This window comes from Anopheles maculipalpis, chromosome 3RL (genome assembly GCF_943734695.1).
Source record: "Anopheles maculipalpis chromosome 3RL, idAnoMacuDA_375_x, whole genome shotgun sequence".
Classification (NCBI taxonomy): domain Eukaryota; kingdom Metazoa; phylum Arthropoda; class Insecta; order Diptera; family Culicidae; genus Anopheles; species Anopheles maculipalpis.
Window position 1 is genome coordinate 841351 of NC_064872.1, and position 19485 is coordinate 860835.

The following is a 19485-nucleotide window of genomic DNA, read 5'->3' on the forward strand; positions in this document are numbered from 1 at the left end:
ACATTATCAACCCAGGGTGTAAAACCAAACACATATCATACAGCGAAGGTCAACGAAACGGAAGTGACATAAAGGGAAAAATCCAGCGTTCCTGGTAGCGCCATTACCCGCGAAAACTACAGATACATGCCGTTCACCAGAAAATCGGCATCATGCGCGTAGGACGATTTGCCCGGACGACGAATTCTTCGCCGTGCGACACGCATCCGACAGCTCAGCAGAATGCCCATGGCCGCAGTCAACAGCACACCGAGGGTAAGTGAGAGCATTGCACCACCGGGACGGTCGGCATACCCGTCATGATCCGCAAACTCAATCTCAAGATCCTTGTGCAACGCTTTCAGGTGCTCGTGCACAATCGGATCAACATGGTGGCCACCAGCTTCGTGTTCCGTAGATTTATCTTTCTTGATGGTTTTCATTTTCTTCTTCTTTTTCTGTTCCGATGGTTCTCCAGCATTTTCCGAATTGTCTTGCTTGCCATGATCGTGATCGTGTTTGCGATGTTTACGAAATTTTTTCTTCGGTGGTTCCGTTTGTGTAGTTGGTTGCGATTGATTATCCGCCCTGGATGTACCTGCATTCGTCGATTCCGGGTATGTGTCCTCGTATGTGTCCTCTTCGTATTCGGCATCACCGTCCGATGGAACGTTGCTGGAGAGTGGTTTATGTTTAGCGCCATTTTGAGGAACGCCAGCAGCAGCAGCAGCGGCGCCGGAAGGCTTCGATTCATGGCTGCTTGTGGATGGATCTTTTATTGACGTGTCGGCTCCGAGGGCTTGATTCGCTGCTCCGTCCCTTGTCGATGAGGTGTCCGGTGTTGGTGTTCCAGCTGCTGCTGCCGCTTGTGTCCACTGTGGACCAGCGCCAGCTGGGAGTGATGGATTCTGAACCGGTTGCTGCTGCAACACGATCGACGAGAACATCGATCCGTCACCTGCTGCTCCGTTGGAAGTAGACTGAATAACTTGTGTTGCGATCGAGTGTTGTTGTTGTTGTTGTTGTTGTACCGGTGGCTGTATGTACTGCTCTCTTGGGGAAACGCCATCACTACCACCACCGCTGTTGGGCGATAGCTCATCGCCGGGTTGGATGGGCCAACTGGATCGTATATTGCTATTGCTTACCTTCCACTGGGAAGGAAGAATAGATTTATACGGCGGTTGCTGTTGTGGTGATTGCTCGGCCGGGAATTGTTGCAACGCCTGCTGAGGATAGCTATTGCTGCTGGAAAGAGTTAGGTATGATTTTCCACCTCCTGGTCGAATGACGGAAGAAGATGGCATGTAGCTCGATTCCGGGAGTGATTCCTGATACTGCTGTCCGGGTGGAATCATGTTGTTTACCGCTGAAATTTGCAGTCCACCCTTATGATTGAAGATATGACTATCCGACGTATCTGGGGAATTAAGTAACTGATAATCAATAATAGGTCCACAATAGTACAACATAGTTCTAGTACGACATCGGTCAACTTACCGACATAGTTAGGCTCGTTGATGGCTGGACGAGGCCAGGGTTTGGGAGCTGTCATCGGATCTTCACGATTACGGTGCATCTGCTGCTGCTGCTGCTGTTCCAACGACGACAAACTAAACCGATTGGATGGTTGCTGGTACTCCATGGGTTGATACATTCGCTGGTCGAGTGGAAGCATTCCCGGAGCGTTCATCCCCATAGGGCTCATATTTTCGCCACCGGCTCCACCGCCCATACCGCCATGTACTCCAGGAATCATTATGATGGGTTGATTCACAGATCCGCCACCACTCAGACTACTTGGTCTTCCAAGTCCCGGAACCTGTTTTCTTGCACCTTCCACCGTCGCCGACGAACCGGAGTTCTTTTGCGGACATTCGGCACCTTCGTCACTACCGTCTTCACACTGCGGAATGCCATCGCACACGTTATAAACCGCGATGCATTCCCCGGAATGGCAGGGAAATTCAAAGTGACCACATTGCTGCGAGGACAACGATTGCTGTTTCGCTGTACTAGGGTTGGGAGTAGTTTGTATTTCCCCGAGCCGCACACCCAACGGTGGCAACGGTGTTGTGGATGAAAGGGGTGTTGCGAAATTGGCACCTCCCAACTGTTTGCTGGTGCCACCGTCCTTTAAGCTAACCAGTTCCATCTCATGCTGAGATAGTGACTTTGTGACACCATTCGCGGTGGCGGCCGGTTGTGCGGCTAATGCTTGTATCTGAACAGCCAGCGGTGGTGGTGGAGGCGGTTGTTCGATGGGCGGAGGTGGGATGGATAGAACTGCGCTAGTGTAGTTCGAGTGGCGTGTAAACTTGCAGCGGAAATTCTCGGGTGGACCACACTGGAAGAGGAAACACGTTCCCGGACTCTATGGTGCGAATGAAACGAGCATGGGAACGGCAACCATTAGAACAAAGCAACATTTAAAAAACAGCACTGTAGTGTTCCTGTGCATCTAAGTGAAGCGAATGAACAAGACGGTTTAAATTTACACATAGTAAAACTGACCCCGGGGTGGCAGAAATGGATGGTGATTACGCTTGTAACGGATGACGTTTTCTCACCTTGCAGCCCAAACTTACACCTGTGGGATGAACTTTTTTGGGGCTCATATTTCGCTGTCCATTGTGTCAATTAATGGTCTCAGAAAACCCCGGGAATTTCAGACAACCAGAAAGTAGGGAAAACAATAAACACAAAACACGCTTTCATATTCAAGTGGAAGAACCTCCGTTAACCCCGTAAACCTTTGACGAAGTTTGCTGTTGTTACTTCATGGTGTCCAAAAGGAACCTGTTACTTTTATGGCTTATGTGAGCACTGTTTGGCTTGTGTTCTTACCTTTTCTTCAAACACAAACACGTCACAGTTTTCCGTCTCGCAGCATAACCGTAGACACTGTTCACGCGAGTTAAGATCAGCATCATCCAGGAAGCGGGCTCCCATCGATCGGGACTCTTCCGTGCGTATGATGGTGTTAAGATGCACATCGAACCGAACTGTGTGGAATAGCGTGAAGAACAACAGTAGTTTAGATTCGTGTTGCTTGTGGGAGCTAGTCATCTTACCTAAGCATGTTTCGATATTCATACGCTTTGCGACCGGGAACGTTCCTTCCGGCAGTGCTATCGTTACATGATACGGAGTAATGGCGACTAACAGAAGCAGCATTAGCAAGCGGATAGTAGTGTAGGGTGCACCCTTTCCACTGGTGATAATTAAGTTACATTGTCTCCAGGTTAGCTGCATGGTGGGATTGGTTGTGTGAATGCTTGTGGCCGTCCCGTCTTCAATAAAAAGGCTTTTGCTTAGCACCAATGTTTAGGGATTACGCACAACTGTTGTCTGTTGTCTTCTGGAGGACTCTCTGTGCCATCTACGATGGTTTTTTTCGCGTATTCTCGAGGCCTGCGTGGAACTGAGGTTTCCTTATAAAAAAATTACAATGTTTACACCTTGCGTTGTTCGAAAGCTGCAGCATAAGGAAACATTTATCATTTCCTTCCTCCTTACTTTCTCTGCTTGATTTTGTGGAAATTCTCACCGCAGATACTAATGCCGTTATTGAAACAAGTTCACCAACCAAAACTAGTTAATAAGGAACTACACTGGCGATACAGAAGAAAAACACTCGCTATCCACGGATAGTACTAGGCTGCAACTGACAGCCCTCAACTTTTCACGTGAAGGAAAAATCAATAGCAATCGTTTGGATTTTTGCACACACACACGCACACAACGCAAAAGGCTACCCCTGTTCCACCCCAACATCTCTTTACATCTGCGTAGGACTTGCCCAAACCACACCAAATCATTCGTCAAGTTGGTGGAAACATTTCAACCGAAAAGTCCACAATTTTACCATACGGCGCACATGGTAATGGCTGCAAGGAAAGCTTTCCTCTACGCTGTAAACTTACTCACCAAAGCTCTACATGGCGTACAGGACATTCACGCATGCGCCAGATTTGACGTGCCCCAATCCAACAACAACACGGCGAAGGGGAAGCTGTGGATGTGCTAAAACAGACGAGCCTGGTACACAAAACAACGGCAGCAAACACGAAGCACACACTGTCACAGCTCCCATTGTGTACATGTGGTGTTCTTCTGCCTATTGCTCCCCACAGTCTCCTATTTGCGGGTGTGTTGCTGTGAGCGACAGTTGTAAGGTCTGCGATTGCTAGATTATTCTTGGGCTCCCTCGGCTAGAACGTTTGGTGTTGTCGCCTTCTCGAGCATTGGTCCACGTTCAGTTCGTTCAGTTTCCGAACTATCGTCGCGTCGGTGAGAGGTCTGCCTAGCGCGTGTGTTCTCGGTGGTCTGCTTTTTTTTGGAGTGATAAAACACACCACATTGCACACATCTTGTGCTGCGGTCAGTGGCTCTATCTTCCTCCTTGCTTTCGCCTATCGTCTACATCCGGTTGTCTCTTTGTGCGTGTGTGTGCTTTTACTAAAAGTGTGGTTTATGTGAAAGAAAGCATATTTGTGCATCCGTCCAGGATAACAAAAGGGAAATAAAGCGGTATCGCGTCATCTGAAGCAGATAAATCTTGAAAACACGTTTAGCTTAAAGGTAAGTTAAAAAATTATCATGAATTTACGAGGCAATGCGAAAATACAAGCAATGCCTCTAAGTACTCAAGCCACAATCTGTGCGTTTCAGGGAGGATGCTTATAAAACACGTGCAAACACAGCGCAGGTACAAAATGGCGATTAAACCACATCTTTTCTGCAACAGTTTAGCTACCCCCAGATTCGGTAACTAGTGTGCGATTAGTGTGGGGAGCAGTAGTATAGAAAATCTAGCAAACCCTGCGAACAATTGAAAGTAGAATGTGTGTGTGTGTGGTTCAGACATAAATGCGTCGGTGTTTACATCCGAGAAGCACTTGGTCTGCACAACGCTATCCACAAGATTTTCATCCCATGACGAGAAATAAAGAGAGAGGGAGCAAGAGTATGAAAAGATGATCACGCACGTTTTGAATGCGGACCACTGAGTAGGCTGGTACTTCGTTGCCAAACACGAAAGAGGGGAATGGTAAAGGTTTGATAGGAGATGGCGGGAAAAAATCTTATTGCATTGGAGAATTGTTTACATACATCTCTGAATCTTTGGAGAGTTGTGTAAAATGTCACCTTTACCCTGCGATTTTTATGCTCTCCAAATAGCAGGAGTCGTAAGAATGATATGTGTAAAATCTTGTCTAGATTACTTTCGCAATAGTTACAACTACACAAATTAGACAAAATTTAAAACAATTTAGCAAAGTTGCTCCTCTCGGCATGATGACGGATCGTTAACGGCAAAGTGGAACACACTTCCGGCACATTGTATTGGCAATGTCGCCAGACGCCTTAATTTATGCAATTAGGCGTGTTGAACGGTTCACTCCGGCTTTGCTCCATTTTGGCCCATCTATCGATCAATCTTGGCGAAACATTTCACGGTTCATTACGCTAACCCATCCACTGCAAACGTGCGCCGCGGCCATTCTCTCTCATGGCGACGAGATTTGTGCCGGGTGTCTCTGCTGCTTGGATTAACTAATTAGAACATTTTACAACAATATGGATATTGGAAGCATTTAGCTTAATTGGTTTCGTTTCGGTGTTTTTACACGCTTCTTCTGGTGGAAAGCTAGAAGGAACAATTGTTTGTTAGATTGTGCAAACAACAGCATATTTCACACACCGTTTTTATTAATAATTTCCTATTGGAAGAGGAAGCGTGTGAAAATCCATATTCGTGCGTCAGGTGTGTTATCCTCTATGCCTTCCAATCTAGCAGAGTGGCACCAGGCACCGGAGTTCGATGATTTAATCGAGTTTTCTAAAAGTTCCAGATTCCGGTGGCATTTACCTCGGGTCCTGGTATAAGAGGGGTTCGTTCGTTCCAGTTCGCTTTCATGTGTGCATACTTGTGGAGAGAGTTTTGTCGATCGATCGTTCTAACCCAACACGCATAAAATCAATTTCAACATGTTATTTTCGAGATTTTCGAGAACGTAATTTGCAATTAACCTGAAATCTTTTAGTTCCTTTTTTGTGTCCCCCGGTGGATTGGCCCTGGAAAATATCGTACGATTGTTTTACCGCAACTCGTATACTCGTATCTTATGTATTGAAAAAGGATTTGTTTGGATGATTAAAATATGAAATACTATAGATAACTTAATGAACTACATTTTGTGCTCAATTATTACGTTGGAATATGGTGAAACACTTCAGAAGTAAAATTCCTCGCCTAAGAAAGAAATACTTTTATGTATTCAGTTCGTTCTGGGGTTTGGTGAATAGATGGTCCTTCGCAATGACCACACAATAATTTAAAAAATTGCCCTTCTTTAGTATTACTTTATCTTCTACTAAGTGTGAAATAGTATAGCTTTTATTGATAACCTTGTATAACAATGTACATCTTGCCCAGTATTCCAACAACCAACAAGATTGTCTGGAGTCCATGTCATATTGGAAACTGCTCCATTTCTCTAGAAGGAAGTTCTAATAATTCAATCGGCTGCAGTCGGTTAACCGTGAAATGTTTTACTATAAAATGGAAGAAGTGTCTCTAAAAATAAGTGTTAAAATCCATTTTTATTTGTTTTCAATTTTTGCATATGCATAATTTTCCTGAAGTGGTCTGGAACACCGCATGAATAATTGCTACCGACACAACGACAAAAAAAAGTGTCCGCCATAAACAAATGAGTTGAAAAATCTGCTCTAGAGCTGACGCTGTCTCGTTCCGCATTAGCATATTTGTTTCATTCCGCTTGGTAATGATATGGCGTTTGTTTTTAATGAGACTGCACCAACCGCGCTCCACCGTTTACGAATATATAGCGAATACTCTTTTTTTTCGAACTGTACATCCATACAAAGGGCAACAAAAACCATCCACTCTATAGAGGCGCTACACCGAATCAGGAAGCGCTCGAGGAAACAAACATATTCGCACGATTTGCCTTCGAGTGTGAGTGTGTGTGAGTGTGTATGTTCACGCGGTATTAATTTGTAGGCAAAACAGTCCCAAACGATGGTCCAGAGAGAGGCCCAGAGTCAGAGGGTGTGGAAGGCCTTAAATGATTGTAAATATTCTTTTGCCATTGCGTACGTCCCCGGTGTAGTTGCAAACCCCGGGTTCAGCTGCAACGATTTAGTGTGGACGACGATGAATCAGCATGAGCACCCGTAACAGATTGTCTGGTGTCTCCTCTCGGTCTTTGCCAGTTGGGAAAGTAAATAAAAAAGCAAACCCTCGGTCCTCGGGGTCGAGAATGGACCTGTTTGGTGCTGTCGTCAGCAAGTTCCACTTGATTGTCGGATGATTGCCGGCGAACGGAGCGAGAAAACACCCGCAAAGGCCTATATACACTGCTATCTCGTGTTATGTATCGTGTCAGTTATGTAGTTTCTTGCGGTACGTTTAAATATATACAAAATTCGAAGATTAAAACATGCAATTCTTTGTCATTATAACGAAAAGGGTCATCAAAGCTCGAACATTTCTCTCCTTAAAAACCCCACACAGAGGCATTTCAATCTACCAATGTATGATGAGTCAATCAAATATTTGCTCTTTTTCCTTGGAACGCGGACTGAAAGATGCAGCAGAAAATGTTTAATTCCTAGCGGATTTGTAGTGATTTGCACCAAAAACTTGCTTTCCAAGGACCCAATTCTTCCACATGACTGTAGTAAAGTTGGAACGTTTCGCAAATGTTATTATTTCCCCAAGGAAAGGGTGGCAAATGTCTGTTAGGAAAAGCCGTATCATGTGTTACAAGTGTTACCAAAAGGTCCATCCGGACGACGATGTCGCAATCGTAACAGAAGGCTTTTTTGCACCTATGTGTATGGTAATTAGAATAGGGGATTGTTGTAGGCTGCCCTAACACACTCGCCAACTTTTCTTGCCCATGACCAAGCTCAGAAAAACCGTACCGGTGGTGGTACTGTGATCGGATTGTGGAACGGAAATTGGTGGAAACCAACTGAGAATTAAACAAAACACAAACCCGAAACGCTTCCAAGCATAACCACTGCCCATCGCTACCACACACACACACCACCTCGACGAAGCATAAATAATGTTGCTTGGTAATCATCATCAGCAGCATGGAAAGCGAGACAGGCACAAATAGAATGAAAGATATGTGTTTGCAATGGTTGGGTGCAATTTATTGACGCGGACGGTGGTGGTGATGAACTTTGAACAAATCCATTTGGCATTTGATTCACTTGGAGGCCGATGTTTCCCGCAACAATGCTTAAGTTCTCTGTCTCGAACTATTCCAAAGACTGACATTTGCGCCCCTTTTTAGTAGCGTTAATAATTAAACGCAGATTTTATGTGTTTAGCTCGGAGGTAATCAGGGCGTTGGTCTGTAAATCGAACCCCAGTTTTATTGGGTGAACGTTGAGCAAATTCCTAAAAGTAAATGTCCTTGTCTTTGAAGTTTCGTGAGATATGTTTAGATAATATAGCGATCTTTAAAACCATTTTAATGAAAAGCTTTTTCCCTATCGAGTGAACTAAATTTGAAATGTGTGCTACCGTGTGCACAAGAACAAAACGGCGTTCTCAAACAATATGCGCTAATTCAAATCACACGCTGCTGTTGCTGACAGCTGACACCTAATGTGACCAGAATGTCACATTTTCTGCCAAACGGACACGATATTCAACAGAGCCAAAGCACATTGGATCAATCGCACAAAGAAGTGGAGGCGCCCGATGATTTAGTCCGACTTTGATCGGTTTTGTAGGAATCCTCTTCGTCAATAGGAGGTTGTGCGTCTGTTGTGTGCCGGCAGGCCGGCGACACATAACACGAGCCCGCGGTATAAGTCGTCACGATGAGCGGTGCTTAAGAAGGTGTGGAATGTTAAGCAATGCTGCTGTTGCTGTCGCCGCCGCCTCCACAGCAGTCCAGAGCATCTTCCAAATCCTCCCCGTTTGGGGCCCATTCGAAGGAATTACGCAAGATGGTAATGCGTTCGAATGCGGGAGGGCGAGTACGATAAACGGAAAGCCTCAAAGCCGACTGTTTTTGTTTGCATTGGGGCGAAAGGCTCGCTAACGGCTGTCGGCAGTGGTCTTGGCGTGCGATGGTGATAGGCGGCACGATATAGGAGGTCATGTGTTGTTGGGTGTGGGATCGGGTATTTCCGTGCTAATCGCCTTACCGTACACCCCGAGAGTGAGAGCTAAGGTTAGACCCTGACCAATGTGTGTAGGCTGTTGCTAAAGAGCTGTGGGCAGGTGAAACGTTTTCAAGTAAGTTTGTAACGTGTTGAGCAATTTTGTAAAAAAAAACTGCCGCGTTTAATCGTTATTAGATATATTGGCTATCAGTCAATTTTCTCTTCCGCGTCTGGCTGGCACATCCGTCCGGCACGAAGCAAACTATTTAAGGGCCATTGCACCTTATGCAAATTTCATCTGTAACGCTGCATCTCACTGTACGCTCTGGATCAATTTACGATGCAAATTAGAATTTATAATCTACTTTGGGAAGCTGCAGGAGCGTTGACGACGGCACGGCGGTGTGTCTTGTTAAACGGGATGTCTCGGTCTCTTGCGCTTTTTCTCGTCCAAAGTGCTTCCCAAGCTCGTTGACACTATCTCGGCGTGTTCGGCGAGTTTGTCGGCGCTGTAAATATGGATAAGGTAGCAAAAATAAATTGAACAGAGGAAGGAATGGGTTCCCTCTGCAAGCGACACTATCCCGGATAAACTTTTATGTAGCGCAGCTTTGTTGTGGAAAGGCGAGCACAAATATTTGTCCTCCTTTGCAAGAATTCATCGGGAATAATCAGCCTCTCGAACTGTATTGGGGGGGAGGGGTATGATTGAAGATGGATCTTTTCCATCGTTGGTAGATGATGGCGCCACCACCAGCGTTCGAGTGACAAATAAATCGTCCTCGAGTGGATGCTCCACTCTCTCGCGCGCATTTCGGGTGGACGACGACGTGATGTGATTTACAACATTCAACACTTCCACCTTTTTGTGTTGGGTTGGCTTGGCCTGCCTTTCCTCGTGGTGGTGGGAAGGTTTTCCCAATTTTTTAGCTTTTATTTGACTTTAATTTTTTGGTTTTCCATTTGATTCGTTCTATCTGGCCTGTGTGAAGGAGGGCGTGTTTCAGGGTTTTATTTCCTTTCTCATGTCCCTTATGTATTGCGTAATGCCAATCTGTGTTCTGGTTTATGAGCTTTTTGCTGTGGTTTTTTGTCCACTTATTAGTCATTCTCAAGCGCCTCAAGGAAACAATATCAAAGCTTGTGGAATTGCTCCTAAGGAAGAGCAGTTTTCATCTTTTTTCACGCCGTGTTTCGTATCGTATGATAGGCATTAGCATCCGGTAAGTATCTGAATCGTTTCATGGCTTCGATGTCGAAAGATGTGTCAAAAAAAAGATTCTCATCAAGATGCATCGTACAGTGACATTGAGCTAGTTTTGTAAGGCGCAGCGCGCGACAAGCGCTCTCTTGTATTGACTCATCACCTTTTTCTTGTTACATGTTGCAATTACTTGACTACCGAGCTTTTTTGTGGCGATCGATGCCGATGCGCCAAATGCCAAAGAAGGTCGAGTGTGTGTGCGCGCACGGCAAGAAATCAACCAGCCAAAGAACCATTAAATGCTTCCCAATCAAACAACTGATCGCAAATCGTTTGTGGTGTGCTCACTGAAGAAGACGCTACTTCAAGGTTTCTGTTTATGAAAATCTTGGCTTTTGCGTTGTTTTTTTTTGTCTTCTCTTCATTCAATAATCCTTTCGAGCGATCGAGCTTTTGTTGTTTGCGGTTGGAGAACCCCCTGTCTAGGGTTGGGAAATCGCGTAACGCGCGACGTTCGCTGCACGGTGCACGGTTCGTTGATTTTCCATCACGAGTGGCTTTCGTCATTCGGCCAAACGGCGGCAACCGTTATCGATGGTTCAGCTTTTATTTTCGCCACGGCCGCAATGGCAATCCAAGATGGCACAGAGACAAGTCACGCTCTGGTAGTAGTGCCTCCTGGAGATGACGCGCAATCGGCTGTCCAGATCACTGCTCGTCTATCCCGACGGGAAACAGCCTCCAGCGTAATTCACACAATGATAGACAAATAGGAAAAAAAAATGACGTGGTCTCACTGGGTGGTGTGTATATGTGTATCGGGGGAGTTGCAGCTGACCAACAACAGAGCCCAAGAGTCATTAGCCGGTTAAGCCATCAATCATGCAGCGCGCAGATCCGTCCAGCGCAGTATCTCTATAATGATCCCGGGAATCGGGCCAAAACGAGACTAGATCGTGACGCTGATCGTCAGCTGTTTGGGAGCTTTTCTTTCTTCTGCTTACCGATTAGTGGGAATGTGACGCAATGAAATGGTTTTAATTTTTGGTGAATTTCTGCCGAAACTTGTGGTTACGGGTGGTGTGCAATGGCCCATTTGGCCCGATCAATGCCGTAAGCATTCCTGCAGAACTCATCTGTCATACGGATTTCCTCCACAGGACAGTTTCTGCCCGACAATTTCCATTGGCGACGTGCCAAATCGGGGCTGAAAAACAAGATATCGAGACCTCAATTGTGACGGGAAAATCTTTAAACCAGCAAAGACCTGTTCTTCGGACGTCCGTTGATAGTAAGGCGAACGCTTTTATATTACGCATAGAAATCGGCGGGATGCTTGATGGTGTAATTGAAGTTATTATCATATCAACAGCGGTCTACCACGGGAACGGGGAACTCGGGTTGTGTGTGTGTACGTCCGCTCGGTAATGGTTGTTGCGTCCGTTCGGAAAAGGTTACCTCGTCTGGGCCCCGGCATGTGTCCAACCAACATGAGGGCATAGTTGGTGCGCGTGTGTTAAAGAACTCATCACGACTCACACCTTCCCACCAACCCTTCCCCCGTTTGCTTACCGGAAGATCAAGTTAAGGTTAATAAACAATTCTTTTCCCGTTTTTTTTTCGCTTCTCAGCTCGCTCTCTCCTTTTATTACACGGAACAGTATAAACGTTGGTTGTGCGTACTTGTACACTGTGGTCTGATTGCCCTTAAGGAACGGTAAGAGAGCAAGCTGTTAATGTCTTACCCAGCAAAATCCTTTCTCCCCTCGTATGGTGCGTACTGATGGGGAGAATTGATTCTGCTGGCTCCCGTCCGAAGAAGAAGGGCCGTGCCTCATCAACGAACCCGCTCAACGTCATCACGATCCGCCACGGATCCATGCGCTTGGATTTGAATTTACGCCTCTCTCGCCTCAAGTAATGTCCGCAGTTCCGAATCATTTCAAAGCCCAACAAATCCCCCCCCCCTGGCTGTGCCTGTCCCAGCCCTTGTGTAGGGTATCCGTAGCGCACTATTAGAACCCTTGCGATGTGGTAAACAAAAAAAAAAACATCTTTAACAAGTTCTTGCTGATGTTGTGGCGGTACGACGTGGAAAATCACTTCAGCGCGAAAAGGAAGGCATTGACTGACTCTACTATCCGGCTTAGCGGTAGTCACGGCGGTTGTCTGTTGTTCCACTTGCATAAAGATGTAATTAAACGGTGTAGCTTTAGGAAATGTGCCTGTGCCTCTGCTCTATAGCCCAGCAAGTCCCTGGAAATAAACCGCCATCGCGAACGTCTGCCCTCTCTCGACGTGTATCTTAAAGGACAGCGAGATGTGTTGTTTGGCCCTGGGAAGCAGCAACAAAATCGCGCTCCCAGCAGCAGCAGCACACACAATGTTTTCTGGAGCTTGTGCAAAACAGAAACCCACGACCCACGGGCGAGGCAAGGAATTGTTTATGAGTCATCGGTCATCGTGATACATTGAGATTAATTGCCTCGTTTCTGCTCTCTTCGACGGTGCAGGGTGAAATTGACGGTGTAAAATTTTGCAATGGTAAAACGGAAATTTTACCTCCTTTAAGATATTTTTTTGCACACACACACCGGGAAGGAATCTCTTTTGTTGTTTTGGGGTGAATACGCTAAAGATAAAAGCATGACGGATAAATGACGCATAATGTAGTGTTTAAAGCTTCAGGGATGATTAATGTGTGATCTTTTAATTGAATATACTGGATTATGCTGGAAGTTGTGTCGCTCGTGCATAGACAAAGGAAGTTGTCCGCAGTGGCCAACCGCCAACAACGATTAGCTGGCGCAATCTATGAAACAACGCTTAGAGCAGACAGAACAAACCAAGTAGCAAAATAGTTGGGTGTTATAACCGCGGAATTCCACACATGGAAACCTTTTGCCCCTTTGGCAAGCTACGGTAATTCCTTGCGAGCATGGAACCATGACAATTGTCTGCGGGAGGGTGAATCTCGACAACGCGCACACACAACACCACCGTTGGCTGATGGCTGACTAATTTTTTTTGTGCGTTCACCTTAAACCACACATACACGGGCATACGGAATTTCAATTCAAAGTGATTCGGCAGAACATGTGTACGGCTTGTTCATCCGTTGCTTTATGTTTCGTCTCCACCGCACACATTCACTCTACTGGCATTAGTTCTTTATCGAGGTTTAAAGCAAAGAGAGAGAGAGAGAGAGAGAGAGAGATATGACGAGCAGTAAAGTGTGTGCAAAAGCACATCGTTTAGTGTTGCTTTTTTGTGTCTGATGCATATCTTCGATAAAAGCATGGCGCTTGACTTGACTGTTTGGAGAGCTGCATTTCCCAATTCACTTGCCGAATTCTTTGGGACCTTTCCTCTTATCAAGGCACACCGATGCAACACGACGCGACACAGTTCTTTGACGACTGTCGTCGAGTCTATCGAAACAGAGCCCGACCGGTTCAATGTTCTTTGGTGGGTCATCACATCCAGATGGCACGTACCTTTCCCATTCCGATTTCCCGACTTCCAGCAACATATTGTGTGTGTCTGAGCCGTGATTTGTATCACGACAACTTATTTACTATTTGTTGTATTATCTTTAGGTCATTGTCAAATAGAATTGGACTCCTCCATGTGTTGCGTGTTGTGTTGCGTACTCTTTATTTAAGTGTATTTGACTGTGCTGACGGGTGTGTGGAGGTGGGTTGTGAAGAATGTTATCGCCAACAGCAGGGGCAGCAAAATTCGCCATTTGGCCTTGTCGAGATTTTGAGCTTTCTCACTCGACAGATGCATTGAAGTGAAACGCCCCTAGGCGGGAGGGGGTAGGGGCGTTGTACAAGAGACGTGTCCGATACCCATCAGTTTCGTTTGTGTGTGTGTGGCTGTGTTGCATATCTTCATTTTCTGTTTAGGAATGCCCATCCACAGGTGAGTTGTGAGGTATTTTCCAGTGGTCATCCACCAAATCCCAAACCCACCAATTCACCAACGGTATAACCACGGCCGCGGCCGTCTCATACACACGCACACTCGTGAGTTTTGGAAATATGTGGCCACAAGTTGCATGCTGGCAATTTTTTTTTGTGTGTGCAGTTTTCTTCATTCTAGCTTCTTGAAGTTCACCGATTGTGTTTGTGTAATTGGATTACTTCACTGTCCCAGGCATTGTGTGTTGTGTGTGTGGGGTGGATTGCACTAGGTGGTTTCTTCTTTATCGAACTGCATCTATTGCATCGGGTCCGGGGCGGGTTGTGTCATCGCAAGCTCTGCTGGGCAAAAAGGATTGAGTGAATTATATCAACCAATAAGCACGATGCAGAGAAACGATGCCGATTGCAGAAAATGACTTCCGGCGTCGCTAAGCTTGGGAAAAGCCTTCAATTTCGCTTCCATGTAGCTACCCTTTTGAAAGGTTTAAAAGGCACTTTTTTCGCTTCAAAGATTCAAAACTTATCTTGTGCTAGTTATCAAGAACCCGGCATAATAAAGGTGCTTTTGTTATTTCTTAATTTATTACGCATGTCTCCCCATTTCTCTCCTAGATTGGGGGGTATTCGCGCAGACACAATTTCTCTTACATATTGTGCGAGCGAGAGCGGGTCAATTCGCATGCTCTCAAATTTGCTCCCCCTTATTGTAAAGATGCTCCCTTCATACACCCCCCCTCCACCCTACTCTCAACCCCTCATTCTTCATCCACCCCATGTTGCTGCTCTTTGTATGCCATGAAAACGCATTTTCTTCACATCGCACCCTGGAGAGCATATTTCGCTCTCCCATGTGCTCTCTCCCTCTCCCTTGCTCTTTCGCTTGTTGGGAGGGTGGGGAGTTCGGAGAGCTTTCCAACGCAGTATTTCTCTCACCCACATTCGCGGGGATGGGTTGCTTCGATCTTTGCAGCTCCCGGTCCATTCATTTGTTTTCTGCTGTTCGCGAGATTTAGTAGCGCACGACAGCCCCACAACACACGTCCGTTCGAACTACGTGTAGCGGGTTATTTGTGCGGTTACTTACTTACAGCCTGCTCTAGCCAGGTTCCGGTTCTGTAGATTCTTTCTTTTTTGGTTCGCATCGTATCCGTGTGTGTTCTCTTTCGCTCCTTTCTCCATCCGGTTGTATATTTCGGAGATCTGTGTTCTTCGGTGTCTGGAGAAAAGCTGTATCCCCGTATTATCTGTCTCTGCGTGCGTGTCCAGCACCATTCCCGCTATCACACCAGCCGCGAAGTGCAGGGTTTTGTGCGTACCGTGAGCCTGTGTGTGTGCGCGTATGTGGCAGTTTTTGGTGTGCAAAGGTGAGCAAAATCTACACACAATCTCAATAGCACTTGGATGGTGTTTGGCACCCATGCCCCAGAGTGCTATTCGATAGTGTTTTTTACTCATTGGTCCTCTAGTGAAGTGAGAGCTTTTACTGTGCGTAAGTCAAAACGTCCAACTGCCGGTATGACCTGACGACCGTTCCGACCCATATATACCTGACAGACGGTCTACCAAAGGTTGCTCCGGTGGTGCATACGCAAGTGTGAAGGATGTGTGCTTAACTTCCCTCCAGACGTGTATGTGTGTGTATGTGTGTGTGTGATTACCGCTCTGCTGTGCTTCTCCCCATGTTATCGTGCTGTACAACCAACCCCTGAACCAGGAGGTGGTGGTTCCAGATAAAAAACACACTTCTCCACGACGCCACCCATCGCTCTTTCCCGTTCGATAGCGCCCCATTGTGCAAGAAGAGAGTATTTAACGATAGAGAGTGTTGAAAAGAAATAAAACACACACGGCCTTACATTGTACCGCACTGCTAGATCTTTGTGCATCAGCAACAACACAACACCTTCCGCAGCATCAACACTACCCATCATCATCATCATAATCGTCCCTCGGTGGGGAAACGCAGCGAGAGAGTAAAAATGTGTAAACGGGAAAGCCTACTCCGTACCTTTTGCTGTTGTGTTGGCTCATGGAAAAGGTGTAGAAGGCACAAGAATTTCGCTTGGGGTGAAGAATATATGCTAAAACTCAGCCTACTAGCGTGTGTTTGTGTATGTGTGTGCGTGTATGTACTTTTATCCATTAAACCCGGCGATACCCTCCAAATTCTCAGTCTTCGCTTGCTTATGGCTGCTTCTGAGGTCCCAGCTGCTGTCTCGCAGGAATGTAGCGCAAGGTGTGCCGTAAAAATACGAACCCTTAGGGCCCCCGTGAGCTGAGAAGATAATCAGCTGTCACTGTGGCGGAGGGAAAGGCGGGGTGGAGAGGGATGACAAAGGACGACTCACTCACGCACATCAAACCTCAAGTTGAAGTTGCTTTCAGTGATCAAAGAACCCCATCGGTCAGATAGAGATACTCTGCCGAGAAACAACGCCAACAATAACAGTGTGTTCGTTCGCATCGACCGGAGGAGAAAGCAACGAAGCTTGTCCATCGGTTTCCTTTCGGTGGGCCAAATCAGATGCTTATTGGCTCTGGGAAAGGGGGGTACGAAAGGAAAAGGGGGTGTTATTGTGTAGTGTGTTTTGTTGTGTTACCCCGTGTTGCGTTACGATGGTGACTAGCGGCAAAGAGCAGAGAAAGAAGAGTGTGGACTTTGCTCCAGGGTGTGTGTGAGTGTGTACATGGAGGGTTTCTCCCCTTTGTGTGTTTGTGTGTGGGGTGCGATCGCGAATCACCCCAAGCGTATGGTGGTGAAAAGATCTTCGTGGCTCGTTGTGGAAAGCACACAAAAAACACCGACTTGCAGCACTGTCTGCATCCCGGTCGCGCAAACTTGCTTTGGCCACCCTCTGATGATCGCTCCAAGAATCAAGCTTACGATGTTTTCTTTCTACTTTTCTGCTGTACATGTTTGCCCTTCTGCCTTGTCTGTCCCGTCCCGGACTGTACGACAGATCAAGTCAAATTCCGGTTCCCTGTGTTCCATAAACAGGAACCACTTGGTTGGCAGGAAATAAGTAGGCTTAGCAAATGTGTGTTTCCGTTCCTAGCGACAGCATTTCCAGGGTTGCTAGGTACAGATAGCCTCTCTTTTCCTCTCTCTCTCTCTCTCTCTCTCTCTCTCTCGCTCTCTCACGAAAAACGGAGAAAGGGCCTACTTTGGCAGAATTAGAATGCAAAGTTGAAAATCGGCTCTGTAGCCCCTGAAGCAGGGGGACACACAGAAAGCACATCCAAATCAACAGAAATCTAATAGCTAGTTTTCGGCACCATTCAGCCAGAGTCAACATTAATCTTTTCAGACGCCCTCGATTTCGTCAGCAGTCGGGGAATGGAAATGAGATACTCGACGTCCGCTTGAGATGCGAATTCAGGTTGATTAAGGGTTGGGTTTTTGCAGCTGCATGACCTGAATGTTTGGACAGTTTTTTTTGTGTGTGCGTTTTCTTCGCCTTCTAGCCCTTCTCTTGTGGCACTTTCTTGCTGTTAAATGATCCCATCCCAAGGACAATCTTCGGTCGTAAATTATGTTGTGGCCTTTTGTCTTTGTTCCCAAAAATAAGCCAAACAAACATATTGGCCTAAGTTTTGCTTTCACGCAATTTTTTTCCTGTTGCTCTTTGAACTTCGATGATTTGTTATGATTTCACACTCAGTTTTTTTTACAACTGTTAGGGAGTCAAGGATCCTTATGTTCTTTCTTTTGAACTTGAACATTTCTTTTCGCTTTTGATGTGAATTGAATTTTTTGCTTTTAACTTTTAGTCAAAAAGTTTTTTAGCAAAAAAAAACCAAGCGATAAGCAGTTTACTAATTTGGGAAATACTTTCCTTTTTCCCAACGCCAAACGATGCCGCGAGAACCGTTTGTCATGCTATTTGTTTGTCTTTATCTTCACGTATTTATGCTGCCCGACAGCAACGATTTTCGTACACGCGGGTTCGACCCGCTTACCCCGCGAAACTGGGTCATTCGACGCGACTTTTGACTCTGTGTGCACCGCCTCCCCCCCCCCCCCCCCCCAACCCTTTCCTTTCATGGAGATGTGCTACGGAAGGTGTTCTGTACGAAGTAGTTTTGTACGCTTTGTTTGTCTTTTGGTTTTTGTCGCTTTGTTATCTTAGAGACTGTTCGGCCCAACAAATACTGCCGCCAGCATACTAAAAACTATACAACTTTGTCCCAATCCATCCGATGTGACAATCCCTGCGCCAAAGCACGGAGCCAATCCTCCGCGGTGTGCAAAAGACGCGCATAAAAGCGCACCAAATTGAATTTTTGTTTCTGGTGGGCCCCTTGAAACAACACATCGCATCAGCATGATTGATTCCTTTGGTTGGACAAAATGAACGAGGAAATGGTGCAAAATGACGCGAGGTAAATAATTAAAGGCAATCCAACACTGCTTTCCGCGTGCTTCTTCTGCCACTTTCCTGCACAGTGTTTGAACTGAAAAACGGGAAAATTGCAATCGAAAGCGATATCCAACTATATTCGACGGCGCGGCGAGGCACACAAGACGCGAAGAACAAAATCAATCGCGCACCAGTGGACAAGTCGACGAAAGTCGAATCGAATAATGGAGAAAAAGCGTCACGAGAATTGGTGAAATTGTTATGCTTTCTTGCATACTGTAATTGATTTCTTTCCGATTCAAATTGCAATGAAATTTGTTTTTAACTGCTACTTGGAAAGTGATTTTGCTGTGCCTTTAATAAGATTGTTTGGTAGAAATTCTGGTAATTCGATATTCTCTCTCTGAAACTATGCCGCTATTGTGATAAGTATTTTTCATGGCAAAGTTTATCAATAACTAGTCAAGGCCCGGTAGAACCTACCTTTTGTGCCCGTGAATCTGCCCTAGTATCTGTCTCTTAGGTTTTCAAAAAAGTGACACAATTCATGATATTTCTCCTTCATGTGCTTCTGCTAAAAGTTTACAATCTGTTATTTTTCCATCGCCATTACAATAACTGTGTCTCCTTGATGCTATCACGTCTACGCTCCTGCATGTCGCTTGGAGGGATTATTGCTTCGCTCCGAAATTTGTGGCCTTTTTTGCTGAACACTAAGCCAGTTTGTTTGCTGCTCCTGCAGTTACTTCTGGGTCTCAAGCAACTGGTCCTTATCCAGCGCAGTTAAATACCTTTAGACTGTCATTGCATCCCTCTGAGCATTTTTTGAACGGCGTTACACAATCTAAAG

At 45.9% G+C, this 19485-nt stretch overlaps 2 protein-coding genes across 2 annotated transcripts in view; one reads left to right on the top strand and one right to left on the bottom strand.

Annotated features, from left to right (window-relative positions):
- The window catches only part of LOC126563743 (uncharacterized), a 173475-nt gene that overhangs the window by 40155 nt on the left and 113835 nt on the right, over positions 1-19485 (top strand). The gene's annotated exons all lie outside the window — the stretch shown is intronic.
- Positions 114-3234, bottom strand: LOC126564109 (uncharacterized). Its single transcript, XM_050221042.1, has 4 exons — positions 3054-3234; positions 2827-2984; positions 1480-2353; positions 114-1399 (listed from the first exon to the last, which is right to left on the bottom strand). The coding sequence occupies exons 1-4, from the start codon at positions 3232-3234 to the stop codon at positions 117-119; spliced, it is 2496 nt and encodes an 831-aa protein (XP_050076999.1). The 3' UTR covers positions 114-116.

Bases quoted from the DNA above. Each gene is read 5' to 3' on its own strand.
- LOC126564109 (XM_050221042.1), bottom strand. From the start codon at position 3,234: ATGCAGCTAACCTGGAGACAATGTAACTTAATTATCACCAGTGGAAAG. The intron at 2,985-3,053 runs GTAAGATGACTA...TATTCCACACAG, and splicing joins GAATATCGAAACATGCTTAG to TTCGGTTCGATGTGCATCTT. The intron at 2,354-2,826 runs GTAAGAACACAA...TTCGCACCATAG, and splicing joins TGTTTGTGTTTGAAGAAAAG to AGTCCGGGAACGTGTTTCCT.